Source organism: Sycon ciliatum, chromosome 4 (genome assembly GCF_964019385.1).
Source record: "Sycon ciliatum chromosome 4, ocSycCili1.1, whole genome shotgun sequence".
NCBI classification, from domain to species: domain Eukaryota; kingdom Metazoa; phylum Porifera; class Calcarea; order Leucosolenida; family Sycettidae; genus Sycon; species Sycon ciliatum.
The window spans coordinates 23,007,526-23,031,907 of NC_088646.1; the positions used below are offsets into that span (position 1 = coordinate 23,007,526).

Sequence of the window (24,382 nt, forward strand, 5' to 3'; positions counted from 1 at the left end):
CAAACTGAAGCTGTTACTATCGGGTTGCTACGGTGATTGTGATCACAATTGCCGCATTCTGGACTATTCCAAAAGGGATCTGTAATGTTTCGATCCTAAGATGGCTGTTGGTCTCAGTGAGTTCTGTGTGCTTGAAAAAAAAACTCTGATGTTTCACAACTATATCCACTGGATATATTCTGGAGATGCTGTTGGTGCCATAAATTGTATTGTTGTGGTCTTATGCAATTGCCTATCTTCAACCCTTCATATCTCAGTGGTATCAAGAGTACATAACCGCCAAGAGTGTGCAACTCCAGCTATGGGGTCTGCGACGGCAGAACTTCACATCACGTGATGAACCTGTACACATTATTTGGCAATATCTGCACTCTGTGCATGATAGATACAGGGTTGTACACAGCCCAGCTTTGGGTACAACTCTCTTGTGGTCACTTTGCACTATTTGCCAGCATAACCTTTTGAACCATGTCACGTGATGTGAAGTTCTGCCGTCGCAGCACAGCATAGAGGTTGTGAAGGCATACTCTTGGGGGTTATGTACTCTTGGTGGTATCATTGTGGATTTCAATAAAATTTTGTCTGTGACCTTGTGATATCCACCTCTGTCGATTGCCGATGATAAACCTAGAAAACCCCGATTTGAGAAAATCCGGTGAAGTGCCTAGTAACCTGTTCGGCGTTAACAAAGGAAAGGCGGGTAAAATTGATTCCTTTATAAAGTTCTTGTATTGACATGGCTTTGTTTCAGAGAGATAGCTTTGGCTGGCCCGGTCTCATCGGCCTTAGCTCAGCACTATTGCGATACACATGTGCACACACACACACACACACACACACACACACACACACACACACACACACACACACACACACACACACACACACACACACATATGCACACACACACACACATGCTCACACAGCCACACACAAGCCGATACACAAGCCCAAACACGTGTCCACACACACACACACACACACGCGCGCACGCACACACACACACACACACACACACACACACACATGTACGCACACCCACCCACCTCCGCACACAAGCCCACAAGCATACACACAAATGGCACTAGAATGTGTCTAGAGGTCACTTTCCACTAACTCTATCGGGGTGAGCAGATGATAGATGTAGGTCATCTTCCAGGTGTCCAGACACACAGATGAGATAGACACAAACATCTCTACATTGGCATGAGATGCCAGGTCTTGCACTGGATGTCCAACTGGCAACCTAACAGATAACAAATCATACAAATATAAAAACTCAATAGGTCACAAAAATAATGCTATACATATCCAGAAAAAGCAGAAGCGCATGGGCTTTGACAGTATTTGCTTGTTGGACAACAATAAAGCCTCTACTTCCATGGGCATTACATCAACAAAGTCAATCCGGCATACACTTAGCAGATACTACATCTCCCTGGTCCTTTCCCCCTATACCCACTGCAACAACCACTGTCTATGTTCCCAGGACAAGCGAGGATAACGTAACACGATCGGCAGTCATTGAACACGATATTGCCTCTACAAACGGGCACAGTTTACAGGAGGCCACTACCAATATGAACCCACCATCTCTGGGTAGAGACGCAACATCTTTCTTCTACTGTGTTCCTTTGTGTTAGTAATAGGTATAATTTCTCAACTACTACAACACATGTAGTACACATCAACAACGGTAGCATAAACATTGCCAGGGATTCGACAAGGCCAATGGAATCGCAATGCCAACGTACCTGTCAACTTCCAGGCCGTTCAGAAGGTTCCACACTCGAATCGTCTCATCGCTGGATGCACTGATGACCAGTGGTCCGTGCGGATACGGCTGCAGGCTGACAACGCCACTGCTGTGCCCGCAAAACGAGTGCTGTAATGTGTACGTCCCGTCCCAGACGTTCACTGTACGCCAGTAAGTACACACAGATAGAAGCACACCAGGCACAATAGAGCATAACGCCTTGTACATACCCGGTGAACTGGTAACACAATTGGCACATGCTGAAATGTTTTGAAATCCACTGCTCCAGTGCGAGTTGGTCAGACTGACTTTTCTGCATCCGTATGAACCACCCTCAAGGACCAAGGCATCACATGCACCTCCTGAAGCAGTAGGACTGACTACTGTACAAGCAGAAATATTCGTCTGGAATTTAATTTCGTCTTTTTCGTCCAAGGAGCTTTTGGACTAAATTAAATGCCGGACGAATGTTGATTTGTCCAGCTTTTCAATACACTCTTATGGTCCATGGACTAAATCTTCAACCGGACGAACTCCCTTTCTTTGGAGTTGGACGAAATTATTGACCGACGAAATTTTCTGCCTGTACAGTACATCCGACCCAACAATAGCGGCAAGGGCTAGTATTGAACTCCACTGAATATGCAGAGTGCCGACTGGTGAAGTTCACCCCTTGGAATAATACAGAGCCGGTATTTAAGATCAGTGCACAGTGTCCGTGATGCTAGGGCTGTGCAGCACTCATTGTTGTTTTATTCGTAGCAGCCGACTTCACTGGCTAGTACTGTGATGTGGTCACATTGTTACTCCAGAGTATATAGTAGACATTAGGGAGGTTTGGTCCCACGTAATCCGTGGGTACTTTACGTGTGTGTACTTCAAAGTACCACGTGATACTCAGTGACCCACGTACAGACGTTTTGGAACGTGGGTGAAATCAGAATGGAGCGCATTGTGCGAGCTGTGAGGGTGCTCAGCTGAAGAAGTTTCCGAAGCACGAAATCAAAATATTGGATGAGCTTCTTAGGCCCGGGTAGCTTCGTCTTTGACCAGGTTTGGGCCTTTCGCTTCATGCTTTTGTTTGTTCCGTGTGACTAAACACAACATTGCAACGTGGGTGCCCTTCATCCACTTTTCGTGGATCACCCACGTACGCGTTTCCGTTACGTGGGAACTAAACCTCCCTATTGTCTTACCTGTACCGTCCCGTGATGCACTGCACAGGACACTGAGTGTGCGATTGAACAGCACACTGCAGATTGTACACAGCATAGTCACACGAACACACGAGCGAAAACACACACACACGCACGCGCACACACACACACACACACACACGTTTCGCAATCCCCTATGGAATGCTCTTCCAATTGTACTAAAAATAGACTGCAGCAGCCGTGCTTGAACGTGCTGGTCTCTGACATGGTTGCAAGAGCTTGTGCCAGGTACACATGCATGCACCCAGTTGGTTTGAAATCCTGGAGCAGACACTGTGGGTATGATTGTATGTTGTCTTCAAGGAAGTTCCGTAAAACAACTGGATGCAGCTGAAGACAGTGCAACATACCATGTGATCTCCCGCGTGTGCGCATTCCGCAGCGTGTGTAGCAGATCCTTAGTGTGTAATGTGTACACCTAGAGTGCAGAACAACAACAACAACAACAACACACAAACATACACACACACACACATGCATGCATGCACGCACACACACACACCCACACACACACACACACACACACACACACACACACCATGTACACACACACCCACACCACACACACACAAACACACACACACACACACACATGTACACACACACACACACACGCATGCACGCACACACATGCACACACACACACACACACACACACACACACAGACACGAACACACACACACACACACACACACACACAGAATTCAGCTAACCTACTCATCAGCCGAAAGGCATTTGTTACTAATAGTTTCAGGGTTATGTTGGTCACTACTGGCTTAGGGGTGCAAACGCATTGCCAACTGAGACAGGGTACGTGGCTGCTTGGTCTGCAGGTGGTGAATCTCGTGTGTTCGAGAAAGACAAATCCGATATACACACGGGTACACACGCAGTACCCCTGATCACTTACCAGAATGGAGCGATGGACGACGGCAAACAAGCGCTGAGAGCGGCTCTTCTTCGGCTCAAGGTGCACGCAGGAAACTGTTTTGTCCGGGTGCAGATTCGCCTTGGCACAACATAACACAACGCAGGGGATATGTCAACAAGAAGCGGTGCTCAATGATATCCGACCAAGCGAGTCAAGTATGCGCCCAGCGTTGTGCAGCCCTAGACCTGCGAACACTCGGCCCCGATGTGGACCCATCTCTCTACTGACCATGCTCAGCTCTGGCTACTATGACAAAGTCATTAGTTGTGTGTGTGTGTGTGTGTGTGTGTGTGTGTGTGTGTGTGTGTGTGTGTGTGTGTGTGTGTGTGTGTGTGTGCGTGTGCGTGTGTACATGTGTACGGGTGTGTGTGTGTTCATGCGAGCGTGTGTGCATGCTGGCCTAATGAAAAAAGTAAGCACGTTGAGCCTGGATTCAAGATTCCATTTCCGCTCCTTGTTCAACAAGCCTCACGGAATAGGAATAAGTTTCTAGGCTAATACAGCCAATAGTTACAATATCAGCTATAGTCACCGAGGAAATTGTCATGGATGTTTCCCAAGTAGACTAATACAACAAATACATGTATACCTACTGTATAAGCAGAAATATTCGTCTGGAATTTAATTTCGTCTTTTTCGTCCAAGGAACTTTTGGACTAAATTAAATGCCGGACGAATGTCAATTTGTCCAGCTATTCTATACACTCTTGTGATCCATGGACGAAATTTTCAACCGGACGAACTCCCTTTCTTTGGAGTTGGACGAAATTATTGACCGACGAAATTTTCTGCCTCTACAGTATCTGCACAAGCATGTGCAACATGCCCAAGCAGCCATGCACACAGGAGTATGCTTCATTTTAAATAGACCTTATGCCAGTTGTACAGATCCACGAAATGTATGCGCATTTGACCAATTTTAGCCTCATAATTTAATGGCAAGCAATCGCTTTTCAGCTTCTTCACTTTGGTTAGAACTAATGACTAGCTAGATCTTTGTCAGAAAAAGGTTTTCGTATGAAATACCTTCAGGGCCCATTTCCTAGTGGACATAGCAGAAAACACAATAGGGCCCTACACACTCAACACCCTACCGGGTCTACGGGATTCTACGAGATTTCGTGGATCTGTGCAACTGGCATAAGGCTTATAGACGTACACAAACAAATTCAAGGTGTATAACAATGCGCAGCATCATGAACTTGCATCAGAGGCTTCGCAAACGCTCGTACATTAATCACAATGGAAGCTGTGCAGCTTGCACTTACGGGGACGGTGATGGTTGAGGATAACTTAAGCTCCGAGTTCAGCCTGACAAAGTTCCACACCTGCATCACAATCACATGAAAGAGACGGATGGCACGGAAATTTGCAATTCATTTTCAGGACAGCCACAGCTACATGTAGCCGGAATGAACTACAATGCAACCTGGCTAGAATCTACACACAAGCCTCAGGCGGACTGTTCATGGTTGAAGGACACTTCCTCAAGTATCATTAATATACTCGTACATCATCACGTGCAATTTTAGTATTATTCTAGATTTCTAGTACAGTCGTCCCTCTCTAATCCGGCACCTTTCGCAACGGCATTTTCTGCTGGATAAACCAGGGTGCTGGATTATCAAATCCTGCCCTCCAACCCGGCCCACCTGTTAACATCCATGTTTGTGTTGTATGTCAAAACGTAGGGATTTTCTGTGTCAATCCAAGGACTTTGTGGACTGCATGTCTTTAACATACACTTGGGAATATCCTATGCATTGGCATAGGATATTCCCAAGTGTATGTTACATGTGTTGCGTATGTTACAATGCTCCCTAACGGTATGCAATGTACAACTGCTGGACTAGAAAATCGAACTATGTACAGTTTGAGTGATTTATTGCAGAAAATCGCTGCTGAAGGCGGAATTCAAGTGCCGGATTAATCCTTTGGAGCCCGTACAGTCAAAAATCGACGGTATACCGTCGATGGACTAAAACGTTCGTAACTCATTCGAAACTTGACGGATTTCCAAGAGTGAAATATCTGGGAAAAAGCCGAAGAGCTCAGCTTTCTAATGCAACAATCGCCGAAGAGCTACGATGTCGCGTTACAGAGATATCGCGCTTGACATTTCAGTCACGGCAAAAGTCGAACTTTTTTCTCAGTGACTGGCCTTGAGTGAGGGATTTCCCCTTGGATGACATGCTGATTCATCCAGGTACGCTTCCTGTACGTACGTACGTGGCCAGCATGAAACTAAACTCAGCGCCAAAAAAATGTAGCATTCCACGATGAATGAGAGTGAAATGGCTGGCGTTGAGGACATTTGCTCGTATATCCAGCTCTGTGGACTGTTCGAGGTGCCGTGGCGTTGGATATATGACTGCTGTAGTGTTGAATTTGAGCTCTAGTTACTCTGCTCGCGGAGAGCTTTCCAGGAAGCCTAAGATTATGGAAATCCAATTACAAGCACCAAAGTTATGACCAAAATACGTTAAAGAATATACTGTAATTGCAGTCGCATACAATTATCAGGATTTTTGGGGCTCCAAAGGGTTAAAGCATAGAAAAATAACCGAAAAAATCCGTTTTGCCAGAAAGTGTGCTGGTTTGCGAGGGTGCTAGATAAACAAGTGCCGGATTAGAGAGAGACGACTGTATTATTTTACCACTACATATCAGTGTGCACCACTTTGTTCATTGCGCAGCGACCATAAAGAGGATCCAGGGTACATAACCATGACTGTACTCTTGATAGGATGTAGCACAAGGCGATAACATGGCCAGGGTCCGCAGTTACAGATCTCCCAAGTTACGAATAACCGTTACCCTTTGATCAGAGAGGGACCCGTGTACAGTACACGTGAACAGAAAGGGGACCATACTCTTGCTATGTATCCTAGTAAACCCAGCCGAATATTCAAATTCTGTCAAATTCAGGGTGGTTTCTGCTGGCAACGTCGTGACTCTCACCTGTATAGAACGACCGCCACACATGACCATGTTGTGGAATGACTGGTTGTATTCGCCACTGAAGCATCAGCAACCAAGAGGACCGCACGCGCAGACACGTGCGTGCACACACACAACATACACACAAGCGCGCACACATACCAGGCGCACGCACACACACACACGCACGCACGCACAAACAACGTACCACACGAACGTTCAAGTGTAGGCAATCCAGACATTTTAAAGCACTGCTAGTTACTTTGGGCACATTGCATCTTTTTGGCTACTAGTATTGGGGTTTAGCTGATGAATCTGATTCTGGTGAATGGTTCCACTAGCGGAGAAGTCGTAAAAGTTGTAGGATCAGTATAGATACATGGGACATGTGATGCTCTGAAATGACCAGTCGGAAGAGCACTCTTCTATCAGATTATTGATTGCAGAGCCCAGCAAGTTGACTTTGGCGGGGGAGAAGAGCCGTATCCAGCAGGAATGAGTTCCCAACTTCAAACCGAACCCTTCTACAAGATATTGATGCCTTTTCTTCTGCCAGGCACGCTGCACTTCTTTCAGGCTATGGAACTGCATGGCAGATCTTCTCTTCCTCCAGGAAACTTGAGAATTGTGAACTTGCCTCCCTGGCAGGTGAGGTTGATGTCTCTTCACAAGCAGTGAAGTGTGACCCTCCGATAGGTTTGCAGGGGGGGGGAGAGAGGAACGCCACACCCAGCTACACCAGCTCAAGGATCACTATGTGTCTTGCATGGAACGGCTGGGTGTCGGATCGGGCTTCTTGAGATAACAGGAGGGGTGGAGGGATACGCCATCCTTTTTAAAAAAGGGGTTGGAGTGGTGTTTCTCCAATATTGCTGCAACAGTCCAGCAGCCCGGGATGATTGTAACGCAGCACTTCTCACCCCGTAACACAGCATACATTGTACATGCAAACACAGACTTACTTGCTGCACGGATGTGGAGAGGTGACTGAGAATATGGTCGAAAGGTTGGAGTTCAGAATCTAAACATACACACACACAAACACACACACACACACACACACACACACACACACAGGGCATGTTTCAGGGTGTGCAGACTACTGTACACTGCAACCACTTCCTTTTAAGAAACTACATCGCACACCAACACTCGATGCGATGCAAGTATGCGACAAACTAGAACTACATGCAAGAGACTTCACAACAGCGCTCGCCCAAGTGCACTTCAACATAGGCAGTTGCAAGGTGAAAATATAACACCGACAGCTAGCTGTGCAGAGATTGAGTGAACACTACATGGTAATATAGGTTGGACTCAGTAGGCAGTCAGGTCAAAGCAGTCAGGAGTCCAGTATGCAGTCTATATACATGTACATCGAACTACGAACACACACAAGTTTGGCGGGAAGATTTTGTGTTACATACATACCAGTACATCCATTCTAGTACATACATGTGTTGCCGCAACCTTACATTGAGTACAGCTCCATCGCACAATACAACGTACTGCGAACTCTGCAACGCACAGAACAAGCGCTTCACACCAGCCAGCATGGTCAGCCTGGGCTCTAGGACTGAGATGGTGGTGTTCTCACGCCATTCACTGATGCCCAGGCCATCAACAGTCAGGATCAACTGCTCGGCACGATTGAAAACAACCTGTACCATGACACAAGCACATATAGACACAGACAGACACATACACACACACACACACACACACACACACACACACACACACACACACACACACACACACACTATGTCCAATTTATGATGTGCCATGTACGCACCGCACGTGCGCATGTACCTGGTATGTGTGTGTGTGTGTGCGTGCGTGTGTGCACATATTGCTATGTCTAACATAGCGTGTTCGCTATCGTCGCTTCAGCGATGACCAGGAGGAGTAGGAGTAGGAGTAGGAATGTGTGTATACATGTATGTGCTTTTGGGTATGTGCATGTACATGTATGTGTTTATGATATAACCTAAACACTAGTTCAAAACCAGAATTAGATAAACCTTGTTATAGTTCACGCATATTGTTAGATTGACAGCATGAAACAAGGGTTGTAGTAAGGTCACTGTTTCCGAACACAGTGTCCTCCACCTTGTTTCATGCTGTCAATCTAACGATGCATGTGTTTGTGTGTTCATCAGAAGCTCTGCCATGTTGCAATAGAGCATGCTTCACAACGGATGAATCCCTTTTTTCCATAGAACGCATGGAATTATAGAGGTTATACAATGACATCATCAGTTCAGATGTTTGTATGCAATGACATCATTAGTTCAGATGGTTGTATGCAATGACATCATCAGTTCAGATGTTTGTATGCAATGACATCATTAGTTCAGATATTTTGCATGCAATGATATCATCAGTTCAGATGTTTTGGCTAAGTCTCAGCAGTCGAGGCCCTGGCTAGCTGGCTGTCCAGACCTGCACTAGCGACTCACGCTGCATACTAGTACATAGTGCCCACAAGCAGTTCCGCTATAATTATACTAAGCGCCTACAAGCGGTTCCGCTGGATACTTAGCACCCATAAGCAGTTCCGTTGACTCACCACCATGAAATCATTCGCATGGCCATTCAATATACTGGCATCACCATGATAGCTGGCACTTGGCTTCACACCAGCCACACACATTCTCACACCCAACCTAGTCACACACATTCAGATTCTCAGTGACCCAAGCTATTCACACGCTTGCTACTCTGTCTCTGAGTACTAGTAGTACATTGTACTGTCCAGTATAATGCAAGTACAGTACTCACTGCAACTTGAATGATCTCACCTGAGTCACTCGTTTGCCCAATGGCAATCTGGATTTTCGGCGGACTCCATGGTACAGGGTCACAGCTTCTGAACCATCCAGCTCGGCAGTGACCGTACGTGCGCCTTTCTTGTCGGCGCGAGGCGAGAACATACCTGGTCGGCTAGCCGCATCGTGGACAGTGGAGAGCTGCGTCTTCTCTAGATACTTTCGTCTAGTCGATCCAGGTAGGGGCATTCGCGGTGGTTTGTAATGGCGAAGGTCGTCACGTTCAAGGAGTCCTCCGCAACTCTCGCTTCTCACTCCTGACCTGGAGCTGCGCCCGTCCCGAAATGTCGGTGTGCCAGTGGCAGACCTGTTCATTTCTATGTCTACGTTAGACATTTTGCAACACCTCTGTGAATTCTCTCATTCCATCCCACCCGGTTTGATCTAAGGTTGGTTGTACATGTACCTGACTTGGGTGCCTGTCCAACTTTCGCTAAAATTGAACTTCATGTCCAATTCCGCGCAACATTGTAGTAACCTTTGCTACATAACTAAAAAGAGGATTACATCTTTCTTTTTCAACAAGGCAACACCATGATGAGCACTGTCACAACAAAAATAATCAATCCTCTCTCGAGATCTCACGCACTGACAGTTTATCAGGAGAAAAAATGAAATAGCCGCATGCAGTTCTTCTCGCCAGCACGGTTCAAACGCGTAGGGCACGCTTGCAAAGAGCGTGCTCATTGCTGTAGCAACGTGCTGGAGCGTCATGACAATTAAAAATGGCGTCTGAGAAATCGCTCCATGCTGAGCCTGTGCTGGTGCAGCTATGCGATGATGTTGAACTAACATTTTCTTGGAAGAAGATTTTGCATCTTCATAAGAATTTTGATTATCGATCGCCATGGGCAAACACGCCAAAGAAAAGGATACTCCTAAGGAGCAGAAAGAGGAGCCAACAGAGGATCGTCCTGAGTATGAGGAGTTGGTGGAGCGAGTGAGTACGATTGCACAGCCTTTGGCTTCGAAGAAACTCACTAAGAAAATCTACAAAACAGTAAAGAAAGGTGAGTTGTTGTAAACCACGTTGCACTGTACCTTCCGCCTGTAGATCAGCTAGAAATTAGCTCTATCTGTTTTGTCTCAGCGTCCAAGTCTAAGAGTCTCCGACGTGGCGTAAAAGAAGTGCAGAAATGTATCCGCAAGGGTGAAAAGGGGTAAGTTGATAACCAGAACTGCAGAAGCATGCTTACATCAGGAGTACGCTCTACCTAAGCAGTCATGTACATATCTACTGCATACAGTTACAGAGACTCGCTCTGAGCGTGTTTACTGCTTAGAAGTGGTTCGGGCATTAGAAAAGGGCCTATGGATGCATTTTATTATTGCTATGTCAATAGTTGTACTGGACTACGTATTAGTATAGCATTACCGAGGCATTGGCCCTAACTGTACCTATAGAACTGTGCAGTTCCATGATAGGCTGTGTTGAAGAAAATCCACCGTCCTCTCAGAACCTGATGCGTCCACAACCTACTCTGCATTCAGAATGCAAGCATGAAATTACATGTATACCCCTATGCATTGCTGGCGAGTTTTTCCATGATTGCATGTTAATTCCCTATGTATGATGCATATGAACAATGTTGCTGGTTCTCATAGAGGCACAGAAATGTGTGCTAGAACAAGTGGTTGCAATCTGCAATTCTAGTGTCCCTGCCCTACCCAAGCACTAACACAATCTCTCTCTGTCACTTTGTACAGACTTGTAGTAATGGCAGGAGATATTTCGCCGATCGATGTCATTTCTCATCTCCCCGTTTTCTGCGAGGAGAACAAACTGCCTTACTGCTACGTCCCAGCGAAGATTGTAAGTACATGTACATCTGGAAGTAAAATGTATCCATGTGAATGAAGTTGCATCAATCTTTTTTTGTGTTCGTACGTATGTGTATTTGTGTAAAATGTGCACGACTATCATACTTTCTGGGGTTGAAGTGGCCTTCTAGTTCTGGAAATCAGCTAGAAACCTGGTCTATGTGCCTAGTTATGCGGGCCCGATCGTGACGTTGCAAGGGTGAACAAGGCATTGCAATGCTCGTGTGTCTACGTAGGTTTGCTCTCACTTTGTTCCTGGAAAAGCTTCACTTTACGCACCTCTACTTGCTGTGCAGTAGTGACCAATGAAGTACAGAACCATCCCCGGTTAGAATGCCTGGCTTACTCCAGTACGGTGTTGATGGGTGGGTGGGTATGCCATGGTTGCCTGAATAATCATAGCGGTGTAATCAAGGACGTGTCCATACTAGCATTTCATTGGGCGCTGCCCTTGCATGCATACCCCCCCCCCTCTATGGAAGGTTTGCTGCGGTGCCTGTATACACATGTACAATCTTATCATACCCGTAGTCAAGCAGACAGGGCAGGCACTGTCCAAGTCGGGTACTGTGTGACACGTTGGCATGGGTGTGCATCTACCTGTGATGGATTTCTAACCTCATGGCAATCTTCTGTGCAGCCAAACTCGAAATGATACACTCATCTCACGGTTCTAGCCAGGAAAATATTGTAAGGGGGTGGCAAGGAAACAAACAGGTCACCCATGTTTTCCATGTCGCACTATTGCTTTGTCACACAAAAATGCGACGTATGGGCGCAGCGAGCACCCGGAACGATCGATTTGTGGCGGCATTTTTCATTGTGTGAAATGATATACACGGAATTGAAAAAATGAGTATGGTGGTGGTGCGTAGTGGTGAAACGAATATTCGAATATTCGTTCGGTTTGGCACATTCGAACGAATATTTCTCATGGCAAATATTCGTTAACCCGGTATGCAGAGTTTACCAGGCGACTTCAAACTTTCGTAACTCTTCATCGAAAGGTCTATCGGCAAACTGTCAGCAGTCGTCTCGAAGCAACCCGCGATCCGAGGTTCTGGAGTGGAGTTACGGCGCTCGAACGAAAATCACGTCTCAAAGTTGGGGTTTTTAGCGTGTAAAATGCACTTCAGCTGGGGATTTTGTGAAAATTGACCTAGAAATGATGGAGAAATGTGTGCCTTTGTTTGTCATGCCTGATATTATCGTAAAGTACCGTTGATCCGCCTCCTCTCTAATTCCCCTGTCGATTTTCTACTTGTGAAGCGACTTCGACGTATACAACGAAATACAATGTTGAACCGACGCATGCATTGCTGTACACAATACTTGCCAATCCAGGATGAAAATGTGCACATTCCAGCACATCGAGTCTGAACTTCTACGTTGTTGTGCATCGTACTGCACTTGACAGCCTTGATCCAATTCCCGCCCCCTGCCGAAAACCCAGCTGGGAAACGACATGGCGTGGGGGCGGATCAACGGTACTTAACGGTAGTAACAATATCAAATAAATGACTGAGAGGAGGGTGTGTGATGTCATCCGTGTTAACGAAAGAATATTCGTTCGTTCGTTAAGCCAAAGAATATTCGGTAGGGGTGAAACGATTAGTTCGAATATTCGAGTATTCGTTCGAAAATTTCAAACGAGCGAGTATTCGAAATTTTGCACTCGATCGTTTTTTTAAAATATTTTTTTAGGATTGGCATTGTATTTTTTTAAAACTTTTGTTGTACCGCTGGTCCACTGGTATGCATGCGTTATTCATGGCTTTGAGTCAGTATTTTAACCCTTTATGGACGGATTACTAGCACAGTATGCACCAGAATTACAAAATGTCAGTACAATTTTCAACTTTTCCATGTCATAACTTTGGTGTCCTTCACTTGATTTTCACAATCAAGGGCTCATTGGAAAGCTCTTGGCGAGAGCTACGTCAGGGTACCAATCTCCATTATCCGGCCGCCACAAATCAGGCGCGGTAACACAGCAAAGTCGTCTCCAAGCCTGATATGCAAGCAAATTCGTCCCATCAACGCCATTCCACTCTCCTTCATCGCAGAACGCTCAAATCTGTTTGAGACGATTCAAACTTCAGCCGGCTACGTCATTATCATGTGCTCAGTCGCTCAAAGAGCACACGAAAAGGGATTTTCCCCCAAAATGGCGAAATGATCGATCAAAAATTTGAATTTGCCGAGGTAAGAATACGGCGTGCGATATCTCTGGTGTCCGACATTGTAACTCTTCGGCGATTGTTGCATTGGACAGCTTGGAGTTCCCGCTACCACGTAGACCCTTCGATTGTGGAATTTGCTCAAGAAACGATGGAGTTACGAAGTTACGAAGTTTCGATCTTATTAGATCGAAACTCGTACAGTCCGTCCATAAAGGGTTAAGACTTGGACGATGCGTTCACCACGGCAAGTAACGTTCTGAGATATGAAAGTACTGATGAAAATTGTTACTTTACACTCTGTACAAGACGTTGGCGACTTTTGTTCTATGTTCACAGATAATTTCTTCCGAATTGGTCGAGAACTTGCAAATCTAGCGCTTTTGAATTTTGATAAAATAATCGGATACTCGACCGAATATTATGAACGAGTGATCGGTTGGTCAAAATAGATACTCGTTTCACCCCTAATATTCGGCTATTTCACCACTAGACCGGTGCGCTGTCAGAGTAGGAGGGGGGGGGGGGGGGCTGCATCTGTTTCTGCATCATGCTGGCCGATGTTGTGCAGCATGCTTGGTCCTGTGAGTATGAACTTTATGTGAGGTATGCATATTTCTTTTTCGGTGTTGCTGTTCTGTAGGACCTTGGTGCGGCCAGCTGTACTAAACGGCCCACAAGTATCGTTTTAATCAAGCGTCACGACGAGTTCGCAGAAGGATATGATGAGTGTCAGGAAGGCATGAAGGCTCTCCCGCCACCTCTTATTTCTTAATTGAACTTGAGCTTGCCTCTTCTTAACTTGCTTGTCAAACAACAATGCAGGCATGCAGATTTCTCTTGCTGCATGTTTTATTTGATTGTTGTTTTTGTACTTGTATACCGTTGGTGAAACTGTACATATGTTTTTCGCGCGTGGCTCCATTGTTATTTACATGTACATGAAACGAAAAAGTTGTACACCATCTTGAATTTAACTCATCAAATAGTAATAGGCTGTGCTTTTCGACTTGCATGACGTAATATACATGTACGTGCACAGAGTGCTAGTGGGTGTGGGTGTGTGTGCGTGTGTTCAATAGACAACGATAAAATAAATGTAAATATGAGTAAACGTCATGACTTTGGTGATGTGTACACACCTGCTTTTTTCTGCCAGACTGCTGACTTGGGCTGATAGTGTAAATGGATCTGGCGGCCATCAGGATCCCACCGCGCTGGCGACGTTGAACGATTGCCAGCTCCTTCTCTGCGACTTGTAGCGCCTGCTGGTGCAGGATGAGCACGTCCGGATGTTGGAGACGTCAAGTCCATTGGTATGGCCTTCTGGATGTCCGGTGTTTTGCCCGTTGTCAAGTTTGAAATAACAGATGGTGTTCTCCCGGGCTCACCGCCCATTGTTCTTCCAGCAACTGGTCCTATGCGTCCATTTGATGGGGGAGTTCTGACAGAAAGCCTTGGTGGTCCACCCGGCGTCTTCATACCTGGATTCATGCTGCGTTGTGTTGAAACAGTGCTAGCTGCACTGTGAGGGGATGGTGTTCTGGATGATAGGCGATAGTGTGGCGATTTGGGAGTGTGCGGTGTCATGGGAAGATTTGCACTTCCACCCATTCTGCCCTCCAGCATCTGCTTCAGCTGAGCATTCTCCTGCATCAGGCTTGTGATTCGCTTCTCTGCTTCCGTTTTCAGCTGTTTGAATTGATTCTGGAGAGCGCTCATCCCAGGTGCTTGTTGCTGTTTCTGAAGGTGAGCAATAAACCTCTGCCTGTGGGTCTTTTGGAAATCAATGACCTGCAGCAAGGTTTTGTTGTGCTTCCTCTCCAGTTCAGCCGGATCGGTGAAAAAAATCTGCACATCCGGCTTCATTTGAGATGTGATCGGAATAGCCATGAAGGAACTTCCGCACATCTTACATTTTCCTTTCATTGCTGAGAGACATTCTGAGCAGAACAGATGTCCACAGTTTGTAAGGCTGAACGCTAAGCTTGATTTCGGCTGCCTGAAGCAAGTATTGCAATGCACCCAATCCGCCATCACCACCGAATCTTGCCTCGGAGGTCAGACCTGTCAGCTACCGGTAATAAAGCGGAGGCTCATTACAAAGTAGTGCTGCTGCCAAGCGATGCGGCAAGAACGATGTATTCCTCGTAGTGTTCGACCGTGCCTCCGCAGCTCAGTGATTGTTTGAATTTCCGTCTTCGCTCAGTACCCCGCAAGAAGGGAGTCTTTTCTGCCAAAGCGTGAAGCGGCTATTGAGAATGCCTGATCACTTGAGGTAAGAGCTAACTGGTTACAGATCTCTAATAGGTTTTGTAATCATTTTTGCGTTGCTTGAAATTGTGGTCGACCGGTCGCGGAGAGAAATCGCCGTTGCACCATGAACGGGAAATCGAAATGCCTCTTTCCCTCATTCCGTCTTTTTCGTCGCGTTCCGGTAGCTCTGTCGACTTATCCTTGACCCCGTTGACCTTTGACCTCATCTTTCTTTGGATGATCGTGCTGTACGGATCATGCTATGCGGCTCAGAGACAATTACACAACACATTGTAGAACTAGAAGTAATGCCAAGAGTAGATAAACTGCTTATCTACTCTTTGTTACGTTTGTAACGCCAAGAGTATAAGCCCCCCTGGGAGAACGGTTTTTAGGACTCTTGGTAATGCTATGCAAAGAGCCATCATGTCCACACACGTAAAGCAATGTTGTCGGGCAGAACGTTTTCTTGAAGAGGGTCACAAGAAAACGTTCTGGGTTTGACTACTTTTCTTAGCGTTACGAGCCACATCTGTCAGTATAGTTCTGTCAGTATTAATTTTATACATACCAGCAAGAGCATACTAATACTATGATAGCCGTAGCTACCACGGTGTCATCTTCTATGCGCCAAGTGCTACCTGATGTAGTAGTAGTAGTAGTGGTAGTACAGTCAGACCTCGCTTATCCGGTCCTCTTCTATCCTGATCCCTCGCCGGGCCATCCGGAAGAAAATTGTTGGTTACCAATTTACAGCATTTGCCATGCATACACACAGTATGTGTGTTCGATTATCCGGTTCCCTCGCCTATCCGGATACTTGTGGAAAACATTTGTGTGCGGTTATGCGAGGTCTGACTGTAGTAGTAGTACAGTCAGATCTCGCTTATAGGCTCAGGGAATTTTCTAGAACCGCCGGCCCCAACCGGTTTTCGACCGGTTGAAATTGTTGGCGACCGGTTGAAAAGTTACAAATCAGTTCCAACCGCCCGTACTTTTCTGTGGGTGAATGGAGCTGCTTATATCTTTGCTACACTCCAGCACCAAGAAATCTGTTAAATTGCTGTCGAGTGCCATATTTGGGTTGTATTTTGAAAAAAATTTCAGGGGGGACCCCCGGACCCCCCCCCCCCCAACTCTTCATTGGACCGTAACCGGTTGGAAATTCGTCCAAGAATATACCCTGAGGCTATTCATACTACGTTACAATACGCGTCACGTTTTGGAATACGACGTACTGGCAGACGTCGTTTTCATGCAGGTGCATTCACACAGGCCAGCACACGCTGCTCGTACAGCTGTGCGTACAGCTTCTTTTGGACACAAACTGCTGGGAACGACAGAACGAAACTCAGTACAGGGGTCTGGATACGTCGTCTACGTTTTCGTATCAGGGGTACGATTTTCCCGCCACGTTCCATGTTGTCATGGCTATCCGGACGAAAACGTCACGTACGCCACGTTCTGGGCGTAGTGTGAATGGCCCATTAACCGCACACATCTGTTTTCCACAAAAATATCCGGATAGGCGAGGGAACTGGAGAACGCCGTTTATGTTGGACGCATCATGTATGCTGTAAATATGTAACCAGCCATTTTCTTCCGGATGGCGAGGGATCCGGATAAAAGAGGACCGGATAAGCGAGGTCTGACTGTAGTAGTATTTATTATTTTACTTGCGTATACCCAACATGCCTATGCTGGCCTTCTTACAGGGTGCCCAAGGAGAAATTGTGGGCAGCTAGCGCGAAAAGCAGGCAAGGTACGCAGTCGCTGGAATGTAGATCTACCATACCGGCCTGCTATGTCAGATACCATCAGTCATGCATCAATCAAGCACCATGCGCACACTATGATAGTGATGGGTGGGGCGTCAGAACCCGGTGGTGCGGCAGTGCAGCCAAAGTCGCACCAATACAAGTAATTTCATCTTGTGATTTTTGAGGCAATGAAATATGGGCTATTTGGGCCAAGCTTTCGAAAAGATATCCCAGGGAGGCGGGCTCTCCCCCCCCCCCCCCCCCCCCCCCCACCAATCACGATTGAATACTGTACCTCCATTGATGGTGCTATACTATTCTGTGGTCCAATCGAATGGTATAATTATGGTGAACTTAGTACAGACAGCCCTTGGCGGATTATGCTCGGTAAATTGCTGGCTTTCCATTATTCCCAAAGTATGCCAGTGATCATGCTACATTTAATATGCTGGAATAATGCCAATGATGGTGCTATACGGTACCCTTGCATTCTTGTTGCACTTTGCAACGTTACAACGACTCTCAGGGTACGATGACAGCATGGCTTATACCGGTAAGGGGTAACATTCACCAGGTTATTTCCTCCAACATGCCTAAATATGCCTGGAGCATTTATCTGCAGCCCGGCAGCATCGTAAGGTTATGCCGACCGTCTGGTCTCAGAAGTCCTTTTATGCCAGGGCATAGTTTTTAGACAAGATCCGAAGATTATGCCAGAAATTATGCCAACCGCATGATAATCCGCCAAGGGCAAGGGCTACCCCTGCGGCGGGAGTGATCATGATGGTGGTGAGAAGAAGAGCTCTGTGCCAGTGTGTAACTTTGCAGCACAGAGAGCGAAGAACTGGGGGGGGGGGGGGGGGGGGGGGGTTCTAGCCTAGCCCGTTCTTATTTTTAGCGAACACAGAGTGACCGAAACGTTGAGAAGAAAGAAGAATTGTTCAGCTGTGTGTTCAGCTGTGTGAAGAAGCAGTGCATCTGAGTGTTGGCCAGTGTTGCCACAATACAAGTTGCTATAATGAAGCTGCGTGAAGCGTCGTTCCGAATTTAGAACACAGCGGGTTCGTTCTTATTCGATGGTACAGCCTAACATGTACATATAGTGAAAAAGTGGTCCGGCCAAAGCCGGACCGGCCGGAGCGGCTGCTACGCCCCTGCTACAATGTACACTCAGCCGTTAACTCTGCATAATATATATATTATGCAGAGTTAACGGCTGAGTCTTATAAAAACACGGATGACCGCGATTGGCCCATATGTTGTAGTCTCTTGGACGCTGAGTCGACTGCTTTGGTCCGAAAAGGCGATGATGTAGCTCGGCCCTTATTCCCAATCGAACATGGCTGAACAAGCGGTCACGTGCTCGTGTGTACACCAGTCACCTGGTCAGACCGTCACCGTGCCTGCAGGCTACAACTTACAGCATGTTTGAGCAAGTTTCTGTCACTCGACTTGAACTTTTGAGTTGAACCTTGGTGTGAAATTTGTCGCCTGCTAGCGCGGTGACTAGGTAACTTGTGTACGCAGGAGCACGTATCAGTGGGCCAATCGCGGGAGGGAGCGTCTCAGCTTCCTCGGACCACAACCACTGATTCGACTCAGCACCCCGAAGACTACAAGTGGTGAAAATTTGATCATTTTTGGCTTAACTTCCCCTAAAAAATTAATGGTGAAATTCTAGCCTGGCGCATGGCCGTTCTTCGGCGCCCGACAGTACTGTACCTTGACCTTTGACGCCCATCGCCAAAGGCGATGATAGCAATGCTACGGCATAAGCCATAGCAACTTGTCACGGCTGGGATTGCACGATTCAACAGCTTGCAAGGCTGAAGAATTGACCGTCACTATTCAGCCTGGTCTACACCATACAGCTATTTTGAAGTGACTTTTTCTGGCCAGTGAGTCCCTATTATTTTTTGGTCTTTTCATTTTTTTCCCCCGCACACACATTATTATTATTATTATTAAATTTTTGATAGGGCAATCCCCACAGGCCTAAGGCCTTTTGACAGATCACACCACATACATGTACTCCGGCATGCACTGGCTGTTGGTAACCACCCAGGAGAATGAAAGAAAAGTACTGTACGGAGGACTACGGACCAACACTACCTGAACACAGTGCGTAGGTTGCGGCTAAACATTTTCCCCTGAAGCACGGCAGTTTTTTTGGAAATCATGAGTGCCCTCTCCGGAGCTCCCCTGCCTTTCTTTGTGAAATGTGCAGTTTCCGAACGTCAAGGCTCCACCGAGAGTAACCATGGTAACAGCGTAAAGTACTAACAAGAGTTATTCTGGTTATGAACTCTTGCCAGTGCAGTCTTGACTCTTGCCAGTGCAGTCTTGACTCTTGCCAGTGCAGTCTTGACTCTTGCCAGTCTTGGTACATGTACATAGTACATGTACTAAAGTCTAAACAAGTCTAAATAAAAAGTCAGTACGTAAAGACGAAGTGCCATTACTCAGGCATTAGGGCTTGAAAGTGATGACGTCAAAACGGCCAGGGAGTAGTAAGTTGACATCAGATTTCTATTTTTGGATCCACTAAGGTGTGACTTTGCTATTGCCTAAGTATGTGGGTGCATAGCAACCCACTCATGTCGCATGCAGGTGTGACTTTTATTTTCGCCACCAGTTGTAACCCCGCCCCCCCCCCCCGGGGCCCAGTAGCCAAATCAGTCAGTTTCACTGGTTACGGCTTGAAATGTGCTTGGATCCATACAAAAACTGGATCCAAGTGGATCCAATTATTATTTTTGAATTTTTGAAATTGTTGCTATGCTGTGACGTAGCACTTTCAAGCCCTCAGAGCGCATCGCAAACAGCGTTTTTCTTGCTATGCAAGCTCGAAGCACCGGTACGAGGACATGTACAGTCATGTAGATCTACATGCACTCGGCGGCGGGGGGGGGGGGGGGGGGGTGCCGTTGTGTTGACTTGTTCATTTCCAGACGCAAAGAGCTGGAGTACTGAGTACTCATACTGAGTCAGTAATAGTAGACTGCTATTGAGACTTGACTTGAGTAGAGATGAAGAGATGTAGAGATGAAGCTACACAAAGGCTGTGTTTACATGAGGCGTTTCAACCCGGGTTGAGTTCGACCCGGGTCAGATTTCAACCCGCCATGTGCACAAAGTGAATGGCGCGTTTACATGACGCATTGCGCTTGACCCGGGTTGAAATTTCGCCCCGGGTTGATTTCAACCCTCCCCCCAAGGGGAGGGTTGAAACCAACCCGGGTCAAGAAAATCGTACAAACGTACTTCTGTGCGTATCTCGCGCCAGGTTTGAACAGCACTGCAGATGCAAATTTCGCGCGAACGGATTCACGTGACCATGCAGGACTGTAGAAGTGGACTTTTGGCGGCATATCAGTATTTGACCCGGGTCAACTGTCTTCATGTAAACGCTCACCTCTTTTGTCTGTCGTACAGACTTTCAACCCGGGCTGAACTCGACCCGGGTTGAAACTTCTCATGTAAACACAGCCAAAGACTAGTGGTACAAGCCCGAAGCTTCTACGAGTACGTTCTCCATGGTACACCAATCAAACTACTTCAAGAATCAAAGACAAAGCTAAAGGTCAAAGGGTGTGAAGTACGGCGAACTACATGATTGTACGTCTAATGTGCATGATTGTATATAACTCGCTGCAGTTGCACCAATAGTAGGCAATACTTTCTTTCTTGTAGTGCAGTAGTAGAGTACGGTTGTAGGTTTAGTTGGTTTTTCCGCGATCCGACATGAAATCGGCCGACTAGATCCCATGGATCGGACCTCGACCTGTACTAGTACGACTCGTACCCGCATCTATAAAAAATAATACACACCGACACAACTTCGTCGGAAACGCGCATGCGACAACACCGTACGGCTGTCCACACAATTGTACAACTACAAGGCAATTTTCGCGCAGATCTTATGAGGATTTTTCGTACAATTCCGTAATCGGCCCAACAATTAATCAGGCAGCATATTCTCGTATACGTACTCGTACTCGTACCGCAACGCGCAGAATACTGGGATGGGGGGGGGGGGGGGGGGGGCACTCTCTGCTCCGCGATTTCTTTGCCATACATACGGTTATGATGAGTTACGAGCTGTACACCATGGTACACATACCCTGGCCCTAGCTCTGGCCCTAGTCTATAGTATAATAGTCCAGCTAGGCCCTGTTCCATTTTTGGCCTACACTATACTTGGATAGACCTGTAAACACGAAAAGGAGAGTACATTTCCTGAACTCCCTCCCTAGCTAGGCCCTATAGCCTAGGCCCTTGCATTGGACAACAGTTATCACTATTACCGGTACAAACATTGTCGACGGTGGGTGTACATGTATGTGAATGTACAACTTCTTTTCTACTGCAGCGTCGGCAACTGAAATCCGATCCCTGATTTTCGTGCTCAAGTCCAGCACCGGTTCTACATGTAGCGGTCTCTATTTCGTTGTGCTACAAGCACGTGCTGGGTGTTTATTATTATGTGAGTACACCAAGCTGGGGTCGGATTTTAGTTGTCACCACTGTAGTAAGGCCTTGGGCGGAAACGTTAGTGAAGGTCCAGAACGTGGGCGTCAATTTGGTCCCGGGCGCTATTTCGGATAAGTGAAATCAGATTTATTTTCACATCACAGTGCCGTATTGCCGCATGTACATGTACATGTACGTACAAGGTTAGCTCAGTGGACTGCATAATTATTATATTTGAATAAGAAGTTAGTTATGCTACAGTACCGTGCATGCACGTGGATCTGTGCATGCACTGCACTGTGTACTGGGCCTGTGCTTTTGCCCATGGGCGTTTACACGGAGGTGGGCTAGAAAATGGGACCAACGTGTTGACACCCGGCACCTGGACGTGTACACGGGCAGCGGGCGTTATACCGGGTGGGCGTTGGTACGGGCTTCCGCCGTATGCACTGTGCTTCATACAGTGCTGTTTTGTGTGCATGATCACCACCCACCCGCATGTAACCAAGTCAACACAACTACTAGTGTTGGAAGAACGGATGCGGTTTGAATGCGCAAGCAAGCAACTCAAGTCCTTTTACATCCGCTTGGATTTTGAGTTGCATAGGTTGTGACTGTGTGTTTGTGGGTTGCGTTAATATTCCTCGCCCTTATTTGAATATAATGCAGCAATGCTAGATACATGCAACGAAGGGAAACACTTTAGATTCTCACGGTTTACGTTTCTAATTTGTTTTCAAGGTGGGATGCTCCAACTCTTCGAACCGTTAGTCGATGAAGGCTTTACTGCAGAAGGACAGCCCACATCGGGACCAACACCGTCTTGCATTTGGAGTGAACAGACGTGCAAGTCCAGTGATAGGTAGGCAGACATTTCTTTGTGTATTGAGATTACGTTGACAGGGTTCTAGCCAAAGGGGGGGGGGGGTAGGGGGGACGCAGCGCCCCCCCCCCCCCCTACTCCGTTTGCGCGCCCCCTGTGAAAAAGTGCCGCCCCCTACTCATTTTCCGATTTTTGTGTTTTTTCACGCCATTCAACGAAAATACAGTCGATAGTCACTACTACTAGAGGGTTCATAAAGGCACATTTGTGAGGGGTGAAGTCGGGGTTCACCCTGTATGTTACATTTTGCATGGCAAGACAATTTTGGACAATGGAAAAAAATGGGTCACGGGGTTACTTTTTCCCATGCCCGCCCCCCCCCCCCCCCCCCTACTATATTGACCTAGCTAGAACCCTGGTTGAGTCAGGCTACTCTGTGTTTGCTCGTCGCCCGTAGGGTCCTCCATTTTTCTTGAGCAAGCTGCTTCTTTTGGCGACTGTCATACATGTACATGTGCCAGTGATGGAGCAATTGATTTTGTCCGATACGATCAATCACACCAAAATAATGACCTGCCCAGGGGAAGTGGGGGCCCTGATTATACTCACAACTGCCGGGGTATGCACAGAGTTATCTAATCGAGTCAGCGGGAAATACACTGACATTTGTGCGGGGCGTCTGAGCGGGCAATACCAGACTACTCGAGGAGGACCCTGATTGGCTGTAGCTGATGGGACCAAGGTCTAAACAGCTAAGTTAGATGTCCAAAGATTGAATATCAGACCTAGTGACCATAATGACTGCATATCTTCAACCTCGCGAATAACCCCACTCAAGTTTCTGGAAAATGTACTGTATTGCCCCGAATGTAAGTCACACCTGTACCTTTTCCAGTTACACTAAACTTCAAGGGCAACGCAGGGTGTGCGACTTACAATCAAGTGTGACTTCCTAAGTTATGTGAATGTATTTACTAGGAGAACTTGGCTCAGACCTGAAAATGGGTTGCGACTTATAATCAAGTGTGACTTATAATCAGGGAAGTACGGTATACGCAGTGTGCGCAGTCGGAAATGCTGGCCTTGTAGCCGTGTAACTATCTGCACGCGGCAATATACAATAGTCAATACTAGCGGTGCCGTTTGGACGTTCAACAGTATCGTTGAATAGTTCTCTACTCCTGTCTCCTTCACGCGCTCTTCAGCCGACTAGCTGCTACTCTCGCTAGCCATTAAACACGACAAAAATAGTGCGGGTATTAGGGTGAACAGCCTCTTTTACGGGCAAAAGCAACACAACAATAATAATAATTATTATGAGAAACTAGGGTATGATAGGAAGAAAATAACACACGGGTGCCGGGTAGTAGGGAGTCGTAAAAGGTATTTTAGG

General features: G+C 46.7%; 3 protein-coding genes across 3 annotated transcripts in view; 1 reads left to right on the top strand and 2 right to left on the bottom strand.

Moving 5' to 3' along the window:
• LOC135815088 (uncharacterized) overlaps positions 1 to 10,255 on the bottom strand; it is a 39,708-nt gene extending 29,453 nt beyond the window's left edge. The window contains exons 1-10 of the mRNA XM_065328328.1: positions 9,650 to 10,255; positions 8,321 to 8,506; positions 7,808 to 7,866; positions 6,867 to 6,924; positions 5,174 to 5,233; positions 3,885 to 3,983; positions 3,324 to 3,391; positions 2,953 to 3,008; positions 1,755 to 1,917; positions 1,118 to 1,246 (exon numbers count right to left, since the gene is read on the bottom strand). Coding sequence (XP_065184400.1) covers positions 1,118 to 1,246; positions 1,755 to 1,917; positions 2,953 to 3,008; positions 3,324 to 3,391; positions 3,885 to 3,983; positions 5,174 to 5,233; positions 6,867 to 6,924; positions 7,808 to 7,866; positions 8,321 to 8,506; positions 9,650 to 10,012 — 1,241 coding nt within the window. The 5' untranslated portion in view covers positions 10,013 to 10,255. The remainder of the gene's footprint in view (positions 1 to 1,117; positions 1,247 to 1,754; positions 1,918 to 2,952; positions 3,009 to 3,323; positions 3,392 to 3,884; positions 3,984 to 5,173; positions 5,234 to 6,866; positions 6,925 to 7,807; positions 7,867 to 8,320; positions 8,507 to 9,649) is intronic.
• A 196-nt stretch (positions 10,256 to 10,451) lies between these two features.
• LOC135815091 (H/ACA ribonucleoprotein complex subunit 2-like protein) lies at positions 10,452 to 14,649 on the top strand. The gene is made up of 4 exons (XM_065328332.1): positions 10,452 to 10,686; positions 10,767 to 10,836; positions 11,384 to 11,489; positions 14,321 to 14,649. The coding sequence occupies exons 1-4, from the start codon at positions 10,524 to 10,526 to the stop codon at positions 14,450 to 14,452; spliced, it is 471 nt and encodes a 156-aa protein (XP_065184404.1). The 5' UTR covers positions 10,452 to 10,523; the 3' UTR covers positions 14,453 to 14,649.
• Positions 14,650 to 14,757: 108 nt separating this feature from the next.
• LOC135815090 (probable E3 SUMO-protein ligase RNF212) lies at positions 14,758 to 16,051 on the bottom strand. The gene has a single exon (XM_065328331.1). It carries the CDS (start codon positions 15,712 to 15,714, stop codon positions 14,794 to 14,796), a length of 921 nt encoding a protein of 306 aa, XP_065184403.1. The 5' UTR covers positions 15,715 to 16,051; the 3' UTR covers positions 14,758 to 14,793.
• Between the last annotated feature and the right edge of the window lie 8,331 nt (positions 16,052 to 24,382).